At 37.3% G+C, this 21,561-nt stretch overlaps 1 protein-coding gene across 1 annotated transcript in view; it reads right to left on the bottom strand.

The window, feature by feature from the left end:
* The window catches only part of LOC121413124 (midasin-like), a 65,307-nt gene that overhangs the window by 2,325 nt on the left and 41,421 nt on the right, over positions 1-21,561 (bottom strand). Inside the window, exons 49-67 of the mRNA XM_041605887.1 lie at positions 21,175-21,481; positions 19,420-19,676; positions 18,629-18,987; positions 18,022-18,179; positions 17,108-17,299; positions 15,445-15,780; positions 14,122-14,300; positions 13,268-13,526; positions 11,100-11,382; positions 9,853-10,106; positions 9,183-9,278; positions 8,816-8,910; positions 7,546-7,916; positions 6,901-7,007; positions 5,556-5,660; positions 4,639-4,776; positions 2,218-2,421; positions 908-1,004; positions 248-383 (exon numbers count right to left, since the gene is read on the bottom strand). Coding sequence (XP_041461821.1) covers positions 248-383; positions 908-1,004; positions 2,218-2,421; positions 4,639-4,776; positions 5,556-5,660; positions 6,901-7,007; positions 7,546-7,916; positions 8,816-8,910; positions 9,183-9,278; positions 9,853-10,106; positions 11,100-11,382; positions 13,268-13,526; positions 14,122-14,300; positions 15,445-15,780; positions 17,108-17,299; positions 18,022-18,179; positions 18,629-18,987; positions 19,420-19,676; positions 21,175-21,481 — 3,933 coding nt within the window. The remainder of the gene's footprint in view (positions 1-247; positions 384-907; positions 1,005-2,217; positions 2,422-4,638; positions 4,777-5,555; positions 5,661-6,900; positions 7,008-7,545; positions 7,917-8,815; positions 8,911-9,182; positions 9,279-9,852; positions 10,107-11,099; positions 11,383-13,267; positions 13,527-14,121; positions 14,301-15,444; positions 15,781-17,107; positions 17,300-18,021; positions 18,180-18,628; positions 18,988-19,419; positions 19,677-21,174; positions 21,482-21,561) is intronic.

Genomic DNA, 21,561 nt, shown 5'->3' with positions numbered 1-21,561 from the left:
ATAACTACAAAGTATAGCCAAGTTTGAATTAAAAATATTGTAAAATTGTTTCATTTTCATCTAGACATTCCAATCCATTTAGTTTTTTTAAATTTCATGAGAAAAAGAAAATTGCTTTCCTATATTCTTATAAAAGCAATTATTTCAGTTTCAATAAATTACTTAAAGTTTTCAAACCTTTTTTATTAACCCAATACTAGTATGAGTGAAATATTATTTGATTTATATCACATCATTGCATATTTACACAGGCCACTGATCAGGTGATGAATCACATGACTTGAAGGTTGCCTGAAGGTCAACTGGAGGCAAGAATAGGAAGCTTTCTGGTTGATTCTTCTCAGTCTGATTGAGCCGAAGTAACCCCTTCTTGTAGGACAGTCCTGTGAAAAAAAAATTAAATGTTTTAATCCCAATCGGCATTAGTAACAGCAGTAGTACATGTAGCTGCACCAGCAAAAGTAGCAGCTCCATCAGCAGAAGTACACTCTACATGTAAGAGCAGCAGTAACTTACCATTGTCTTGGTCAGAGTTGTAGAAAAAGAAATAGCAGTGGTGGTGGTGGTGGATGTAGTAGTATTAGCAGTAGTAGCAGCAACAGCAGTAGTAGCAGTGTAAGTCATGGTAAAAGTAGTAGTTGTAGTAGAAGCAGCAGAAGCATCATTTTTTTAGTAAAAGGAAACTGTGGATGCTGTAGCAGTAGCCTAAGTAATTTTTCAAGTAGAACTACATAGTTATCAATACTAGCAGTATCGCTAGTGGCAGCAGTAAAACTGGCAGAGCAGTAACAAAAGTAGCAACGATAAGGAGATACATGTAAGTACACAAAGAAAGAGTACTAGTCAGAAAATGAGGGGTTTTTTGGAACTAGACACAAAATAATCACATAAAAACTTTGTCACTTACCTATTGATGTTAGATATTTGAAGAGTTCAGACAAGGCTTTTCTTTTCCTCTGATGAATATGCCTGATCTCTGATTTCTGCTTCTCTGGTTCTGCATCCTAAAATACAAAAATATAGAGTCACAAATGTAATATAAGAACTAATCAACATTAAGTATAAACTACACACAGATAACGTATTAAAGATATTAAAGACATACATTATGTGAAATATGGAAATAATCATGTACATTGTACTAAGCAATCATATTCATTTTTTCCCCATTTTGCAATTTTTTGAAAGAATATCAGGAAACCAATCACAAGTTGAAATCAGCAAAAAATCTCTTGATATAAGTTGAACCAATTGTCAATATTATTAGCACTAGTTTAGGGCAAACAAAACAGTTTTTATAAAAGAAGGATGAATATTTAGATAGCTGAGATTGAGCTAATCAAAGTATACACCAAAAGAAAAGTCTTGCAACTTATTCATCCATTTCGAGTCAGTTAATCTTTTTATTCATCCACAAATAAAACTTGAAAATATCGTACTGAGTTGAACGAAAAATGGAAGAGCTCTTCAAAATGATGTCTCAGCCTAATGTAGATCCACAAGACACAGAGACATACGAGACATCTGGTTTCCTTAATTACAACAAGGCTACAAATTTGAAGAACTACAATTCCATAGTTAAAGGAGAATGAAACCATTGGAACAAGATAGCTTGTGTGAAAACAGAAAAGCAAAGAAACAGATCAACGAAAGTTTGAGAAAAATCGGACAAATAATGAGAAAGTTATGAGCATTTAAATATTGCGATTACTAATGCTATGGAGATAGCAAATTGGCAATGCGACAAAGATGTGTGATGTCACTTGTGAACAACTCTCCCCATTACTTTAGTATATATTTCACTAGAATTTCCTCTTTTATCACATCTATCTATAAATCATGTATTCTGTCTACATGAGGGCATGTAATACATATTTTTTAAGAATACATCATGGATAAAGAGTTTGTATCATCATAAGAAAAAGCAAAAAGAGACATTTTGAGGGTATTTTATAGTCCACCAAAGGGAAAGTTGTTCATCAGTGACATCACACATCCTTGTCGCATTGCCAATGGGAGGATCTCCATAGCATTAGTGATTGCAATATTCAAATGCTCATAACTTTCTCATTATTTGTCCGATTTTGCTCAAACTTTCTTTATTCTTATTCCTTGATTTTTCTGTTTCTACACAAGCCTATTTGTTCCATAGGTTTCATTCCCCTTTAAGTGATATCTAAACAAACTATTACAATCAAATCAAACAAATTGCCATACCTTGGTAACCTCAAGAGCCTGGAGTTCCCGGAGAGACGTGATAATCTCGCCAACGAAGTCATCCAGAGTCTCAGACATCACGGAGTAGTTCCTCTTGGTCAATACAGACGAGCAATGCTTCCTCATTCTCTCAAACAGGACCGGTATCCTAGCAACGAGACCGCCATCTAGAGGGGTCGTCGGTAGTGAAGGTGGAAAATATACCTGGAAAATTGAATATTTTGTAAGAGAGAAGTCAGTAAATGAGAAAACAAACAAGTGGAATGCCTCTGGCCATCTCACCTGCATCACGCAATTCAACATAGCAGCAGTGCTGACTTTGAAAACTACATGTATAACTCGCACAAGATGTTCAGTGATACTTGGTTACTCTTATTTCCACGTTTTATGAACTAGACCAATACACTTACAGAGATAGGATGGTAATTCAACAAATACCCCAATGTTGCCAAAATTCATTGACCTCACATGACCTTTGACCTTGATCATGTGACCTGAAACTTGCACAGGATATTCAGTGATACTTGATTACTCTTATGTCCAAGTTTCAAAAGTCAGATCAATAAACTTGCAAAGTTATGATGGTAATTCAACAGATACCCCCATTATGGCCAAAGTTCATTGACCTTTGACCTTGGTCATGTGACCTAAAATGTGCACAGGATGTTCAGTGATACTTGATTACTCTTATGTCCAAGTTTTATGAACTAGACCAACATACTTTCAAAGTTATGATGGTAATTCAACAAATACCCCCAATTCGGCCAAAGTTTATTGACCCTAAATGACCTTTGACCTTGATCATGTGACCTGAAACTTGCACAGGATGTTGAGTGATACTTGATTACTATTATGTCCAAGTTTCATGAATCAGATCCAAAAACTTTCAAAGTTTTGATTGTAATTCAATAGATACCCCCAATCGACCAAAGTTCATTGACCCCAAATGACCTTTGACCTTGGTCATGTGACGTGAAACTCATGCAGGATGTTTGGTGATACTTGATCAACCTTATGTCCAAGTTTAATGACCTAGGTCCATATATTTCCTAAGTTATGATGACATTTCAAAAACTTAACCTCAGGTTAAGATTTTGATGTTGATTCCCCAACATGGTCTAAGTTCATTGACCCTAAATGACCTTTGACCTTGGTCATGTAACATGAAACTCTAATAGGATGTTTAGTAATACTTGATTAACCATATGGCCAAGTTTCATGAACTAGGTCCATATACTTTATGATGTCATTTCAAAAACTTAACCTCAGGTTAAGATTTGATGTTGACGCTGCTGCCGTCGCCGTCGGAAAAGCGGCGCCTGTAGTCTCACTCTGCTATGCAGGTGAGACAAAAAATGATGCAAGCAATTTCGAGAAAAGATACACGGTTTCATGTTTTCAAACAGGAACAGTAGTCTTGCAATTATTCGGTATCTAAACAGATTACCACAAGTAAAATTTGTTTGATAATAAATATCAAATATATAGTGTATATTGGCCAATCTATATTTTGAGGGAAATTAACATATTTTAAGATATAAATGTCAACCCATACACGCAAGACCCTCATAATAACACTTTCTAGTTCACATGAAATGCTCTCAAGTCCATATTGCACTATCAATTCACCGAAGTGTGGTAAAACAGAAGAAAAATTGGAGTTGAATTACACCATGAGATTTCACACTCAGTCTTTACATCTCTCTCACAGAACTGATTGGACTACACTTGCTTCGTCTACTGACACTTGGTCTAATTACCCTTTAGCCCATTCACCAGTTTGTCTTGTTTCCGGTTAAGCTTCACCGATTTCATCTAATATTCACTTGGTACAGAATCAGTCGGTTCGATGAACCAAGCATAAGACTGAATGAAAATTAGACTACATGGGCATTTGACCAATGGTACAAACTTAACAGCAATGAGACCAAATGGATTGTAGACTAAATGGCCCGTATTCTGAAGTCGGGTTTAACTTATACTCGGGTTTAAAGTTGTGGTTTAAGTAAGGATAGCCAATTGGTACATAAATCACTAACAGTAGAGATATCATATTTCAGCTCATTTGGCTCTCAAATCATTCATAATTGTCTAGGAAGTATAAATAGATGATTGTCTTCATCAATGAATCAGGAGAGAGCAGAGTAAACATAAGAAACATACAAACTTAATACAAAAAATTGACACTTTTGGCTTCCCATAGTTTTGGCACAGAGTTAGACCATGGTCCAAGTTAAACCTGACTTCAGAATATAGGCCAATGGGTTTAGCCCACGTGGCGTTAGTCTATCTGAGAAGTAGATCAACTGCTTGTGGACTTGACAAGCACTATTACTTTCATAATGGTAACTGTCGGATAAAACGTCCAACAAGATCTTTCATGAGACTTTATCAAGGTGAGTATTCACCCCTCTTACATACCTGGTATTTGCTATCATCAAAGATTATTTTCCATTCATCCTTCCAGGCGATATCTTTGGCCCTGGTCTCATCTTTCTGCTTGTTTTGCTCTATCTTCTCATCAGCAAAGACAGCCTTCGCTGGACCTTGAAGGCAGACCTGGGGTGTGTAACATATACAGATATGCTTAGCATCAACAATATTTAAACAACAATTGGAAAACATATGTGTTCTTTAGTTAATGGAAATATAACAATAAATTGTTAGATGTTAACAATAATATTTCGCATACTAAGAATCTGGCCATAGGATTGGTCCAAAGTCAGTCACATTATAGAGGGTAGTTTAGCTATCGATCATCACTCGCAGTGATGGATCTGTAGGGTTTCGCTGATAACTTCAACCCTATTAGTTGTTTGAGTACACGCGAAATAAAGAGGTCATTGACACTCAAAAAGATCGCGCAAGATCTAGATGTGCACCCAATGTACATAAGCACTACCAGTTAAACGTCACACAAAATAAAAGTGCATTGTGTTTTGTTCTTAGGGTAAAATTCCTTTGAGAGATCACAATTATCTTGCTCAACCAAGATCTAGATGCATGTGCACAGTTTACATATGCACTGACAGTAAAAAAGCATCAATTAGAGTGATTTTTTTAGGAAGCCTTTTTCCTTCTTTCAATTAAAATCTCTTATTGCAGAGAAGTGTGCTTTTAAAGCGGTTTCAGATGTGGAATATAGAGCATATAATCACCTCTTAATTTCAGATGACAAGGCAAACAATCACTTCCTCGGCAAGCTGGATGTCCTCGCTATCTTTCCACAGCTTCGCTTCAGAAAGATAGCTACATCCAGCTTGCAACAAAAGTGACAGTTTGCCTATCACCGTCACCAAAGTCGATTATTTACTGAACAATCATTTGTTGGAAATTACCTCATACTTCTTCTTGAACTTGATGAGGGTCTTGTGAGTTTTCTCCACGGCTTGTTTCATTGCCCAGAAACTTATATCATTCCATTTGGCAATCTTAACAAAGTCCTGAATGGAAAAAAATAATGGCAACTAATTGTTAACCATAGCTGGTTGGTAGACTAGCGCATGTATCGGTCAATATATTTAAGATCGAGGCAAGATCAATGATTAAAATAAAGTTATGTTTTTAATTGTATTGTTTAAGGGGAGAAAACAGTATGACAATAACAAGTGAAGAATCAAACAAAGACAAAAGTTGTGAAAAAAAATTGCATCTAGTAAATTTCCTCAGAGTCTATATTCATTCAATTTTTAAACATAATTTCTCAATTTCTATTTTTATTATGACACAGCATACCACCTCTCCGAATGTAAGGGGAAAATAAATAATCAAAATTATATGACTACAGCCTTCAATAAAAAACAAATCCAATATGTCAAATCAGCAAATCACTCTTAAGGTGCATCTTTTTTTCATGATTCTCGAGTTGGTTTAATACATGTATTTTTAATGCACTTACATGACCTGGAAACTTGACACAAAGAAATGAATATATTGTAGTGCGGGTTAAATTCTTAAAATTTCCAATGCAAGTACATGTATTTTTATTTCTTGTACTATCATACTAACACCCTGAAAAACTATTTTCAAATAACACACAAGTAAATGAAATCTTTCCATTAATTGGGTGTGATTTCACAGCAACCTGCAGAAAGATGACCTACTTTTGATAGAAGCAAAAGGCCATGACTTGGTAAGAATGTAATTAACAACCCCTGTGGTAATAAACAACATGCCATGAAATTAACAAACTTATCTGCCTTGACCTGCATTCCAAATCAACAACATCGTTAATTACATCAGCCCACCTGCAGCAGTGGTGTACATTTCACTAAAGCATTCCAATTAAAATACCAAACTAAAGAATCTATGTTGTTGTCTGTCCATCATAGTAACTATCATGATTTTTTTTATCTTCTTTCATTTGATCACTAAGTTAAACTGTCATTGTATTATACAAAGAAGTAAGCTAAAGTCTTCACCTTGGAAATACCTATATTGCATTTAGAAGGAAAATCACTATAAAAATATCATAACAAAAGGGAATAAAGGATATTCATGCAAGAATGGATGAAAAGAACAGAAAATCAAAGCACAAATTGAGATTTTTTTAAAGTTAAAGATTGTTCATTGCAGTTCAGAATACAAAGAGAGGGGAGGCATGGTGAGAAAGAAAATTGTAAGAACAGAAAAACAAAGCAAATGGGTATTTAGAAAAAAAATAATATAACACTTGTTCCTTACCTTCAACTCTTTCTCAATTGGATTCCTTTTATTCTCAATTTCCATGGAAACGGCCGTTAAGAATTGTCTGTAGTAGCAGTACATGTTCCACAGGATACAGGACAATTCTAACAATAAAAGAAAAGGATAAAAACAATTTTCGAAGAATATCAGACCAAAATAAAATGTGACAAATAATCAAGAAATATTCAAGTACATGATGTAGACAAGAAAAAAATCCAACATATTGCTATACATGAAGGCAAGGGTGAATTTTAAAATCATTTGATTTTCTTTTAGCTCCAATTATAGAGATAATGTTGAAATGTTCCTTGAATATGATGGCTAAGGTAATACAATAGAGACATTCTTTATTAAAATATCTACAAATATAAAATTAATGATGTTTCTTTTCTCAATTTGCATATAACAAAATAATGGCGTATAAAAAGACCCTTCTAATTTTGCATACATCACATGTTACATGTACGTAAACAGTCGTTTCATGAAAGTTCTTTGGGTTATATGCGAATTAATGAAACAAATTAATCTCAATAGAAAAATCAACATCCTACATCTAATTTTAGTGAAATGAGCACAGCAATTATGAAATAACACTTATTAAACCAAAATTGAAATTAGCAGTACACATCTCATAATACTGACCTGACGTCTCCTCGGTGGAATGCATCGAGGCAACAACCTGAGAATGGAATGCACGAAGCATTTCGAGCCTTGCGGCAAACTCTCCAAGACTGGCGCCCTCTATCAGCTTCTGCAGGATACCAACGATTCCACGGATAGTTGTCCCATCTTCCTCTTCTCCTTCATCATGACCACCAATTTCAACTTCAGCCCCACTTATTGGTTTCTGTGTGAGGTTTACATCCTCAGTCCCACTGCTGGGATTCTGTGTATGGATGTCAGCTTGAGATTGGGCGATGTATGTCTGGATGAGGCGATACACGTGGAACCACCACTTGAGGGAGCCCTCTGCCTGTGTGAAGGTCACATTGTCGAGCATTGCTACCCAGCAGCTAAGGAAATGGAATAAAATTGGTATGACTATGCAGTGACGTGAATTTGCAATGTACATGTATTTATCAAGAACTTTTAACAATATTCTGTAATTTCTGCAATGCTTTTTTAATCTGACAATAACTTGCTGGGCTATCCAAATGCTTACGCCATCTACAGTGTCAGAGATCAACAAAATCATAATCAGCTAATAAAAGCAAGCAATATACAAAAAAAGAATATCATTACTATCAATCCATCAATTCTATTGGCTTTTTACAGTAAATATCCCATTCAATTAAGCAAAGCTTTGTCATTTATCAATTGTATCAGTGAAATTACAGTCACACTTAGTGAAAAAAAAAATTAAAAATCTTTGAGATCTTATTGGCCCTTCATTATCAAGTCATGTGGATGCCAAACAGACAAGCTTAGCTTATAGTGGCAGCCCCTACAAATTTCTCAAATGGATATGTTCTAGATAACACAATTTTGTTCATTGTTTCGAGTATCAAATATTTTGGTACATGTATGTACAATTTATTTCATTTTCTTGGCTAATTTTTAAATGACAAGTTGCAGAAATCAGTAAATTAAATGAAATGCACAAGTCATACCTAACTTTACACAACAGTTTTATGAAACAGTTTCCAGGTAACAAACCAACAGGGAGGTGTTTCACAAAGATTCAAGCTTGACTTAGAGTTGCACTTAAATGCCTAGTTGCGTGTGTTATAAAAGACGTGACCGCATTGGACAGATCTTGCTAAGAGGACGCACACCTAGGCGTATTAATACATAAGATTGCGAGTTGCATGTCATGTACGAGTCTGCATTTAAGTGCTACTCTAAGACATAATTAAACCTTTGTGAAACACCACCCCCTCCCACCCGGGTAACTATAAAAAATTTGACATACTTTAATTCTAGTTTCCTCCATCTGATGATAGTCTGTGTGATCTCTTCAAGGTTGGTCTGAATTGAGACAGCCTTGCTTGCATTTGACTCCCATTCCTGATCAAAATAAGAACATATCATTGTTTCTCAAATTAGCAATAATGCTATTGTGTAATTCATAACATTTATACACAGATTAACTAATTTGATAAAATAATTTAGGAAAGCACTTAAATGTCATCTCTTCATCCTGAAATAAACTGTATTCATATACAATGGTGCTCAAAAGTTAGTGAACTCCACAAAAAACATGTACACAGATTTACTAAGCTGAATGAAAGTGAGAAAATCCAGAAATTATTACATACTCAAAGCAAGAAAAAGATTACCTGTGATTTTGAGAGCAGTAGCTCCAACCCTGTCACAAACTTCATGAGAGGACTGTCCACACTGAAAGACTGGATTCTCTCTATCAGCATAGTTAGCTGTGAAAACAAAAACAAAAACATACAAACATTGCCAATGGGAACATCCCTATTAAGATGCAGACATCCAACTTTACCCATTGTAAAATAGAGATGACTTGGGGTAAAAAAACACATACACAGCATTTCCCATAGGAGTGTGTAGTAAAATCATCAAACAAAACAGATCTAATCATATCCAGGCAAGAAGAGCTAAGATTTGAGATAAAAATGTTTTTCCAATAATAGTTATTTTCTCCCCTGAAAACAAAAGTAGCATGACACAATGTTGTTGTTTTTTCACTTTAGTATCCATTCACTTTCCTGGTAATTATATGTAAGAAACAATGTTTGAGGAATGCAACAAATTCTTTCCTTTTGGAAAACACCTGCTGCAAATACTGTGCGATTTAATTCCTCTCAAAACCCAATCTGTTACATTTAGAAACATGCAATTTTCAATAAAATGAGCAAATAGAATCATGATTTATTTGAAAAAAATACCTATCAGAGCCAAATTCAGTTAAAACCATTTGAATGAAACAGCCCCACAGACCACTTCCACCATATTTTTGTATTAATTCTTTTTTACTACCTGCTTTAGAGTTGGGTGTTCTGGCCATTCAGCAAGAAGACCCTTTATTCTCTCCATAAAGTCATCCAGAACCGGTTTACACCGAACTGTTTCCGGAATGTTGGGGTCGTGGTAGATGTCGTATGGCTTGGAAGCATCTTCAGCCTTTTTGATGGGTTTGGATTTCTCGTCAGATTGCTCTGTTGCTATGGCGACTTGGAGGTCATGAACTCTGACTAGATGAGCACCGATCAAGTGTTTGTCAAGGCGAGGAGCTATATTGAAAACCAAATCATTCAAGGTGGAAAATCAATGATCACTGGCCTTCATTTTGTACGTCAATATCATTGCTTTCTGGTGTTGCATAAGGAATTACCTCTTCCTTTAGCAAGGCATCAATACAGACTTTTTCACTCTCCACCCAGGTTCTAAATGGGTACCTGGTAGGATGTGGAAGTAACTGAAGCTGTAGCATTACTAGTGCCTCAAATAGCGGGAATACTCCCCTGGGAGTGGAGAATGTGGCATTGTGTGGAAGGATAACTGATTGGATCTGATGATAGGGGTAATAATAAATCTGTAAGTGCTTACATGTAGATACATGCAATGTATGCACATGATAAACTACCTGCTGATAATAATTACTATTATTTTTTTCTTTCTTTCTTTAAAGTTGAACACCGAGATGGAATAGTTAGAATGTACATGTTCAAGGTCATTCTCAAAAGATGAATAATCATATCTGACTTATATACTTCTGTAAAACCCAAAATGCACAGAAGTGATTGAATTTTACCAGCTCATTTGTGCAGATGTACATATGTAGGTTTTCTTTGATATTTTCTCCCTGAATAATTACTTTGATTAATTAATAGTGAATAACGTTATAGTTTATGTCATCTTACATGTAAATCTAATCAAGAAGGGGATCTACATCACATCAAGTCTAGCATTACGGTAGATCCTTCAATTTATCATCTTTGTCAGCATTCAATCAATTGTTATTGTATCATCTGCTTTGCAGTTTTTTCATACATGTATACATACTGTTATTATTCAATTGTGAATACGAAATATGAAGAAATTAATGAAATCAAATCAAATCAAATCAGGTCAAATCAAATTTAATCAGGTCAAATCAAATTTGATCAGGTCAAATCAAATCAAATCAGGTCAAATCAAATCAAATCAAATCAGGTCAAATAAAATAAAATCAAGTCAAATCAAATCAAATCATATCATATCAAAATCAAATCAATCAAACTCACCCATGTAGGGCAGAACTTCATGGGCAAGTTCTACAGCAGTGGCATAGCCCAGCTTGGCCACATTCTTCACATCCACATCACTGTTTGACCCTTGACCCCCTGACCATATCCACGGAACATTGACCATCCCTGCAAACATCCGACAATGAGTGTCCCGCAAGAGTCGCATGGTGGGCATGTCCAGCTGCCTGGTGGATGTTGGGTCAGGGTCAGAGGTCGCAGTGTCATCTTCAGGCTTGGGCTGGTCATCTAGGCTGGGCTCGGCTGTGATGTCTGCAAACTCCTGAATTAGTGAAGAAAAAAGTTCAGTGTTGGTGTGGTAAAGGATTCTTTTATAGCTTGGTCACATTTGCTCTACGGCAACCATACAACGAGTCGAAAACACCCTTTTTATTCATTTTTATTCCAACCACCTATATGTAGCTCATTAGTGGCGTAACTACGGGGGGGCATGGGGGGGCACGTGCCCCCCCAATCGGCTGGCCAAAAAAAAAAAAAAAAAAAAAAACGGGGAAAAGGAGAAAAAGAGGGAAAAAGGAAGAGAAACGTATTGTTTATCATAGTGTTATATTATGTTATATAACATAAGAAGCATTTTTTCACAATTTTATTTGCTTAATTGTGTCTTCATTGTTTCTGGCGCTCACATAGACTTTTTAACGAGATATATAAAACTGCTGTACTAAAGCCTCCGGTTTTCAAATCAATATACAACAAATTTCCTCGCAATTAGAGTCATTATTGTTTTAAGTAGTGATATATTCTTCTTTTTCATGACTACTGAAAGTTATTGCCCTATTTTAAGGTGTTGATATAAAACATTTCCTGTCCGTGCTAACGTTCGCATTACTAGTGGATTGGTGAGATTTCTGCTCTTCATGAACTCCTGAAATCAGTCCTTAAAATGTCAATTTTTCTGATCTGAATATCAAAAAATTTTAGCTCGCGCTTCGCGCTCGCAGTGTTTCATTAGTGAGATGCGTATGATAATCATGATTACAATGACTTCAAAAAGTGCTCCATGTGTTTAGATGTAATTCTAACAAAATCAGCAAGCGCTTGGCACTCGCATTAGATTACTATGATGTATACTCTGACTTAATGGATTCGTAACTATAGTCCTTAAAATATCAATTTTTGGGGTCAATATATACAAAAATTTCAGCTCGCGCTTCGCGCTCGCATCATTTGGTTAGTCAAATACGTAGGGTCTTAGAGAATTCCTACAAACTACTCTTACAAGGCCCCTCTACAGGTCTATATTTCCTAAATTTTCAGCTCGCGCTTTCGCGCTTGCAGTATTTGATTAGTAAGATACGTATGATAATCATTACATGACTACAAAAGGTGCTTCATGACTGTGTTTAGATGTAATTCTAACAAAATCAGCAAAGGATGGCACTAGCTTTCGATGACTATATAATCCTTAAAATGTCCTTGTTTAGGGTCAGTATACACAAAGTTTTAGCTCGCACTTCGCGCTCGCATTGTTTGTTTAACGAGACAGTGAAGTATCATGATCACAAAATAATTTGCTTTTAATGTCAATTTTTAGCCCTCAATATCAAAAATTTTCAGCTCGCGCTTCGCGCTCGCATTATTCAATCAGTGAGATACATATTCGTTTGATGGCACTGCATGTCCTTAAAATATCTCTATTAGGTCAGTATACCTGACAACTGAGCGCGCTTCGCGCGCTCCCTAAGTGACCCGAAATTTTTGCTGGTGCCCCCCCAATGCCGTGACCCACGGTACGCCACTGTAGCTCATACAAAAAAGGAACTCACCGTACGGCCGCCATAGAGCAAATGTGACCGAGGTATTAGTGTTGATGTTTTGAAGAAGTTTTGTCATGATGAGAGTGTGGTTTGGGCTGCTGATACTAGCCCATTCAATGGTACTCTAACCAAAATCTTGAATATTCAACACTTTGATATGTCTTAAACCAAATTTTCTCCATTTTCACTTCATTTCACAAAAAAAGTGTGAAAAATTGAAATTACTACAACTTTTCATACTAACTTTAAACAAGACACAAAACATTTGAGGAAGATTACATATAGGCGGGCTGGATGTTCATACATGTACCGTACTTCATGGCATTGCTAAACATTGGCATATTTCTACTACAGCATAATAGAGTATTGCCACGACCCCCTTAAAATTACCTTTTCAAAAGACGGAAAACTCTCTCTAAGTTCCTTTTCCTCCATCTGCTCATCTGTCATTCCATCGCCATGGCTACGACTCTTGTATTTATACAAACTAGCCTCCTCTTCCTCCCGTTGTCTGGCAGCTTCCTCGGCCCGATGGTAATGAGACACAAAAGATCCCATAATGCCATGCAAGAGGTCAAGGGTCACAGGGGTGAGCTGGCCATGGAGGGAGGCATGGTTCGTGGTGTGGTGGAGAGCAAGCTTTAGGATACTATGATAAAACATTCAAATTGAGAATCATAAAAAAAAATAAAGTGGATTGATACTGTTGTCTGCTTGAGTAATACATGTACCTCAAACAATGCTCTCCTGTAAATCATCCTGCTAAATGGGTCTGAAACTGAAGCCATGGCATGTCTTTTCCTATTTACGCTGTATTATGAGTATTTCTCTCAAACAATGTATATTTTTTTATCACCAAAAGGGCATACAACTGGTGTATTTCTAATTCCCATCAAATGCCATAAGGTACATGTAATTCTTTAAAAGAAACACCTCAAGACTAATTTTACCCTGATTGACATTATGCCCCCCCCCCCCCCCCGGGAGAATTAGGGTTAAAACATTGATTGTTCTGGACAACATTAGCCAGGAGGCTCCTAGAGAGTAAAAATCATTCACTAACGTGTACTTACTCTCCACGGAGCCAGGGATTGGGTCCCATTCATGTGCATGTACCATGAAAAAAATCAAATCTTCGCCCCTGAGATTTCTACTTTCCTCCTAAAAGATCTTGCCCTAAATCATTGATTGTGTTAAGAGTAGGCATAAATTTTTTTTGGAAAACTTGGCTACTAGCAACAAACCTGTGCATTAGCTGCTCCTGTTTGGCTTGACCAACTGACCACCTTGACCACATCTTCTGTAGGAGGGAGTGGACGTTCACTGTGGTCAGCCTCTCAGCCACGGACAGCCAGTTAGAAAACTCTGGCTGGACAGATGAAAAACCGGCAATGGAGACCACCAACTCCTCTGCCGATGTGATCTAAAGAATATGAGTGAAAACTTGAAAATCATTCCTGGCGGCATTGTGATTTCAATCATCATTTATGATGCACAGCAGTGCACTACATGTAACTATATATTCTGTGGCTCAGATTGCAGTTGTCAGCAAAGATTTAACCCCTACTAATCTGGGGGGTCATTTTGACCCCCCCCTCGACAAATTTTGCTGCTATGCCGCTGCAGAAAAGATTTTTTACCCCGCCGCTCGCTGGCTTTTTACTTTCAAGTCTTGTGCATCTTTGAGATCAAATTCGTGACACCCGGGTACGCGGTTCTGAAATTATGCAATATTTTGTAAGCACATGTCGGTCCAAAAATTGCTCAATAATGTGAAAGTCAATGCAAATTGTGTTTTTAACCACAATTCATAAATGTACATGTATGATTATTTTTACTTCTGTTGGTTAGATGGATTAATTTTATATCATTTATGATCGCAAAAGGGTCTCCAACAATGTTCATAAAAAAACAAAGGTTCGAAAAAACAAGGAAATACATAAGAATAAAAAAAACAAGATACATGAAAAATTAATTATTTTTCTGCAATTTATGTGTAGATTTTTATTAGAAATGTGAAAATCTATGTTCACCAAAAATTAGCATTCTTGTAGCTATCTAAATTGACTTAAAGGCAAAAACATACACAAAACAAATATTAGGGAAAATGTCATATGCAAATTTGCATACTGATGTTGGTCTGAAATAGCCCAGTTAAGATGGGGTTAAGGGTAAGGCACCTTCATAAAATGCAAAGTTGAGTATATCACAAGGAATTCTCAACTTTTCCTTGATAATCATTCAATTTCAGCACAAACAATGCAGGGATGCAACGAAGTCACTTTAGGAGATGCCGAGTGATATTTCTTGGCAACTCAAGTACTCAACAATAAAGGTTTCCAAATTCTCTCTGGATGTAATCATTTAAATATTAGAGAAAGATGAAATAGAAAATTGAATTGAAATCTGCCAGTTTTGGGGGATTTTATTTCTTATTACACTGTTTATGCTTCAATATTAGTAATTCTGACGGAAAATATTGACAACAGTCCATATTTGGTGAAGGGTTTAAAGGGGTTAAATAAAATGTTCTCTCTGACAAACAAAAAATCATTTTTATTACTTACTTGTTCTGGTTGCCTTGGCAGCACAGCCAACTGGAGATGCTGTCTGTGATGCTGGCACTGAACCGAGTGGGCAACTAGCTGCATCCCGTAGGAAAGACCAGCCACGCCCGTCAACATACCGGACCAGAGGTCCCGGTAGGAAGGGTACTCGCCCCTGATGCGGTCCATGAAGTGGTCCTGGGATGCCTGCCAAGCAGCAAGCCGGTCTCTCAGCATGGATGTGTCTTCGTCCGGCTTGTGGAGGATGTCTATGTGCTTTTGCAGCAGGTCCTTGATTGTTTGCGATGAGCCGCTGGTTGTCAGGTACACCTGGACATCTTTGATGATGTCATCAAACTGATGAAAAGTGAAGAGAAAGAAAAGTATAACTGAAATTAAACCTTTACATGCCTCAAATTTTTGAATTATTATTTTTATATGAGCTTAAAAGAATAAATACTGGGAAATTATATAAAGTAATCCATCTTTTTGTATCGCACACCACATTTTTCTCCATTCTTATTTTGGCTCAAAAACTGGTTGAGCCATAATAGATTGAGAGCATTACAATTTCCATCAAAAAGAATACAAAGAAAAATTATTTCTGGAAAGGCACCAACAGAGGAGTTTGGACTTCTTCCCTTTATCGAATTCCCAATTAAATTTTTCAAATTGCATTCTTGGGCAAATGGGAACACAGATGTGCAAAAGCTGGCGATGCCTCTACTGCAACAAGGCTGTGGAATAAACTACCTCCTCTCCTAAAATCAATTTAAGAACAATATGAAGACTTAAAGTGATTGGTTAACATTGGTTTGACTTTTAAAAAAATCTGAGCTAGAAGGTCACACTTGTCACCTGTGTCTGTGATATGTTACAAAAATGAAGCCCAGAAAAAATTGCATTCGAAAATAATTATTCAGTGCTTCAAAAATTGAAATATAAAGTGACCGGAAACACCATCTTAATTTCATCCCAAACACTTATATGTACAAATTAGGCATCTATAAGACGCCTATTTACAAAATAGGGGTTTGCCTTGTAGTTGTTTTTTTATTCTCAATAATGGTTGTCAAATACATGCTCTTGTACACATGTTTCATCTTGGTTTGAGAATTTTTTAAATCGGCTGCTCACAAAGTTAAACAATACCTTAACCATCCTAATATCCTGATCATGACTGGACTGGACTTATATCAATATATTGCCATTGCCTGTTAATATGTATACATTTATTCTACTTTGCTAACCACAGATTGCATCTCAAAAGCACTTTGTATCTTGTGGAAAAGGCACTGAAGAAATATCTGGTGCCGTGGATACATATGAGCGTTACGGCCCAGTCCATTAGTCTCCGGACTTTGAAACAGAGGGTCATGGGTTCAAATCTCAGTCATGGCGTAGTTTCCTTCAGCAAGAAATTTATCCACATTAGTGCTGCACTCAACCCAGGTGAGGTTAATGGGTACCTGGCAGGAATTTATTCCTTGAAATGCACTGAGTGCTTGAAGGCTGCTTGAGCTACAGCCAGGGTAATGATATCCAAGTCCTTTGGAAGTGCATAGAGATGTTATTCATAATGTGTTGTGCTCTATACAAGAACTGACTATTATAATTATGACTAGTATTATTATCATTATCAATATTATTATTATGATGTAAATCGGAACTATCATCATCATACCTGAGGTGCGTGTGGTCTGAAAGCATTCCTCTTGGAAAGCTCCACCTCCATCTCCTTCAAAGCAGCAAGCCTCTCGATCAAGGCATGGATGCGAGGATGGACCTCTTGGTGGCTAAACTCAAACAGGGACTTCCCCGTCAGGAACTTGGATGACATTCCCCTGACTTTCAGTTCAGCTTCTAATTCAATAATCTACAAAGAAGAAGATTCAAGGGGCTTTATCTATAAAAGCAAGCTGCATTTAACTAAAGGTGAAAAGGTGGAGGAAGTGGGAGAAGACAAGGATTTGAGGAGGAAAAGGGGAGGAGTAAGCAAATTAGGAGGGATGGGGAGGAGAGGGAAGGGAGGGGGGGAGGGAGGGGAGGGGAGGGGAGGGGAGGGGAGGGAAGGGAAGGGAAGGGAAGGGAAGGGAAGGGAAGGGAAGGGAAGAGAAGAGAAGAGAAGAGAAGAGAAGAGAAGAGAAGAGAGAAGCAGTAGAAAGGAAATAGAAGGAAAGTTAAGAGAAGGAATGAGGGGGGAGGGGGTATGGGGGAGGGCAGAAGGGAGGAATGAGAGGGGGTAATGAAGGGAGAAAGGGGAAGGGCAAGATGAGAGGTGGGGAGGGGAGATTGTTGGAGGGTTAGGAGTGGATGGGGCAGGATAAACAGTGGAAGTATGAGCGAAGGGTAGATGACGTTGGAAGGGAGGAGGGAGGAAGATGAGAATGAGATGAATGGGGAAAAGAGGAAGAAAAGAAATAAGAAAAGAAAAATCAAGTATTTCATCAAATTCCCATTAAAGTCCCAGATGTCTCTTAGTTAGAATACAAGCATTTTCTAATAGCTTCATAATTCCTTTGGCTAATTACTTTGTTCAAGATTTCTCTAAATCAATAACACTATAAAGATTTTATATGGATCTGAATATATTTATACCTCTTCCTTGACATATATCAACCTGATAGCATGGTGCTCTGCTGGGTCTACCGGTCCCTGTGGGGCTAAGAGCACAGCTTGAAGATGACCCAAGTGTATCCAACAGGTACCCAAGGCATTCAGTTCCATTGTAAAGGTGTCAGGCATTACAGTATCTGCTGAGGGAAAAAATCCAGTATATACAGTTGGAATCAGATATGTGAACAGCCACCTCAAAACCAACAATAAATTGCCCAAAATGAGGGTTTAGATTTTGAGATTTTTTTAGATTTTAGCACAGCATATATTAGTGTCAGATCCGGTATTTTGAAATAGAAGGGTACAAGTAACACCTCAAGGAGGGGGGGCCAAATGACAATTTTTTTTTTATTTAGCTAAATCAATGTGTATGAACAATAGGTAAATCTAGAAAAGGGCGAGGGCATGCACCACTTGTGCCCGCAACTGGATCTGCCACTGCATAATGTACTTGCTTCATTTCTTCATTCCAGGGAGAATGATGTCTCTCTTAGTTTGTGGTTGTCCGAGATTGGAATAAGTACAGATATGCATTGCATTTAAAAACAATACAGAGAAAGAATAAACACGAATTATTGATCAATTTTACCTGCATCTCTTCCCATCCATCTGTTCAAGAGCATCCCCAGATCCTGAAGAAGGCTTTCCACAAGGCTACCTACATTGTCAATCACTCTCAAAGCTCCACCCCTTTCATCCCTGACCAATGGCAGTGCCTCACTGTCTGTCTGGCTCCGCCCACTGTTGCACTTCAAGATCTCCCCAAGGCTCTCAATGGGTGACTGACTCCCTGGGGAGGGAGAGGGCCTGGTTGTAGTTGTTGCCATGATGACAAGGTTTGAGCAGGCTGCCAGCCATCTTGTTTTGTCTCCCTCATCAGGAAGTAACGAGGAGAAAGCTCTCAGAAGCCAGGCAGCGCTTGTGACAAGATACAATACACCAGATGCCCTAATGAAAAGAACATTTGGAGAAAGAGAAAAAAAATCCTTAGTTATATTGGATACAAATTTGAAATCAAAGGTTTGTACAGTATTTCTATTTTGTTTTGTAACTCAGAACACAAAATCTTTAAGGCAATTTACCAAAAGGAAATGCAGCCTCTACCATTTTTATGTTTAACTGAATTCTATTTAGTGCATGCGACAAACGTTGTGAACAAAAATCATTAGAATTTTTAGAGAATGAATATTCCTGTCAGGTTCTATTTACTACACCTGGCTCGCATGAAGCACAGTGTAGATGGATTTCTCGAAAGACATGTCATGTGCAACAGTTTGAACACAAAACCTTCTGAAAGGCAAGATTCACAACCACCAGATACCATCGCTCCCACATCATCAATCCAATACATATTAAAAATATGCTGTAATTTCATCTTACATGAAGTCATGTCCCCTGCTGCTCATCCATCCAGAGTTTCTCCACAGAACCTGCGTGATCTCCTGGAGGTGTGATTGATGTGCCTCCCAGGAAGCCAGGGGTACACTCTTGCCCCCCTCCTGCACTTGCTCCGCCCCATCTCTCTGCTTTCTCTCAGCACGAGGTGTGGTGGTAGAGGGTTGGCTATGGTTGTGGTGATCGGAGAGTAAGCGGAACATACACCTGGTTTGGACAGGAGTGTAGAGGTTGGCGGGACCCTGCAAAAGAGATTTAATATCATGTAAACACATGATGGATCATCAGCACTTTCCAATAACAATAGTAACATGCAACACATTTTCTACACTCATGACAACGTTTTTTAAAGGTCAAGTCCACCTCAGAAAAATTTTCATTGAATCAATAGAGAAAAATCAGACAAGAACAATGCTGAAATTTTCATCAAAATCGGATGTAAAATAAGAAAGTTATGACATTTCAAAGTTTCGCTTATTTTTAACAAAACAGGTGGGTGTTTCATAAAGCTGTTCGTAAGTTAAGAGCGACTTTAAGAACGACTGGTGATCCGTTCTTGTGGTAAATGGTATATTCATTGGAGATGGTTTAGCGCGTAAGAAGGGTTCACCAGTCATTCTTAAAGTCGTTCTTATCTTACGAACAGTTTTATGAAACGGCCCCCAGTTGTATGAACGAGCCTGTTACATCCAAATGAAAGAGTTGATGATGTCACTCACTCATTATTTATTTTGTTTTTTGTTTGAATTATACAATATTTCAATTTTTACGGATTTGACGATTAGGACCTCCTTCTCTGAAGTACAAAATGTTAAAATGATAGAATTCCACGTGTTCAGGGAGGAATGAAACATTCATTTCACATGTTTCACATGAAAATGACGAGAAAATCAAAATATTTCATATTTCATATACTAAAATACAAAAGAAATAGTGAGTGAGTGATGTCATTAGTTCCCTCATTTGCATAGCGACCAAGATGTGCATATCACTGTTTTGTGAAATGAAGCGAAACTTTAAAATGTCATAACTTTCTTATTTTACATCCGATTTTGATGAAATTTTCAGTGTTATGCTTGTTGAATTTTTCTCTTTTAATTTAAATCAAATATTTGTTGGGGTGGAATTGTCCTTTAAGTGTAATATTCTATTATCCTGGCTTTAGCATGCCTACCCTGATCAGGCACTCACGCAGTCAAGGTACACATTTACTACACCTGGGTAGAAAATGGAATATGTGGATAAATGCCTTGCATAAGGATGCATCTGCTGCAGTGAGATTTGAACCTAGGGACTTGTGGTTCAAAGTCTAGAGACTTATCCATTGAACCACAACACCTCCAAAAGAGACTCTTTCACGATTCAAACTTGCAATAAGAACTTATCTTAATCTTCAAGATTCTGAAAAATTATAATGACTGGATATGCACCCACGTTATTGTGTGATAGTTATAATCAACAGGTTTCGATTATCTCAAGGATCAAACTTCAAAATGTTTATTTTATTTTTTCATTTTCATTAACATAGCAATATTATTTGTTGCTGCAAGAAAGATACTATTCTATCAGGGGTAATTTGACATTGCATTATCCAACCTACATTGTACTTGTGCTATGAGGGGAAATGAAAAAAAAAATATCCTTTTGAAATTCAGAAAAATACTGTAATATCCAAAAGTATTTACATCTAATTTTTCACGAAGTGTGGGTTTCAACTGTATTACTGTTGCAAGTTATTACCATAATTGAACTGCCGTCTTCCATTCCACAAATCTGCATCTCCTCCTCATCTCCCTCACGTGGTTTCCATGACAACCACCTCTCCATTTCTGCCACTACAGTGTTGGACTGCACGTGGGTGAGATGGGCTGCTGCTACCTCAGCGATGACCCCAGTGTGACCTTGGACTGATCCAATCTTGCTATGGGGGTGCAGGAGGACCGAGTTGAGGGGATAGAGGTGGAAAGGGTTGAAGGGAACTTGGAAGCGGGTGAACTCGTACAAGGATTCCACTTCTCTCAGTTGGTTCTCGTTGTTGCTCTGGAGGCTGCATTTAAAGAAGAAAAAGTGAATAAAATATGGAGATTTATCTAATTTACATTTATTATTTCAGTTGAGAATGCTTTC

This window comes from Lytechinus variegatus, chromosome 4 (assembly GCF_018143015.1).
Source record: "Lytechinus variegatus isolate NC3 chromosome 4, Lvar_3.0, whole genome shotgun sequence".
Lineage (NCBI taxonomy): Eukaryota > Metazoa > Echinodermata > Echinoidea > Temnopleuroida > Toxopneustidae > Lytechinus > Lytechinus variegatus.
Note: the sequence above shows the minus strand (reverse complement) of the source record. Positions and strands in the feature narration are given on the sequence as shown.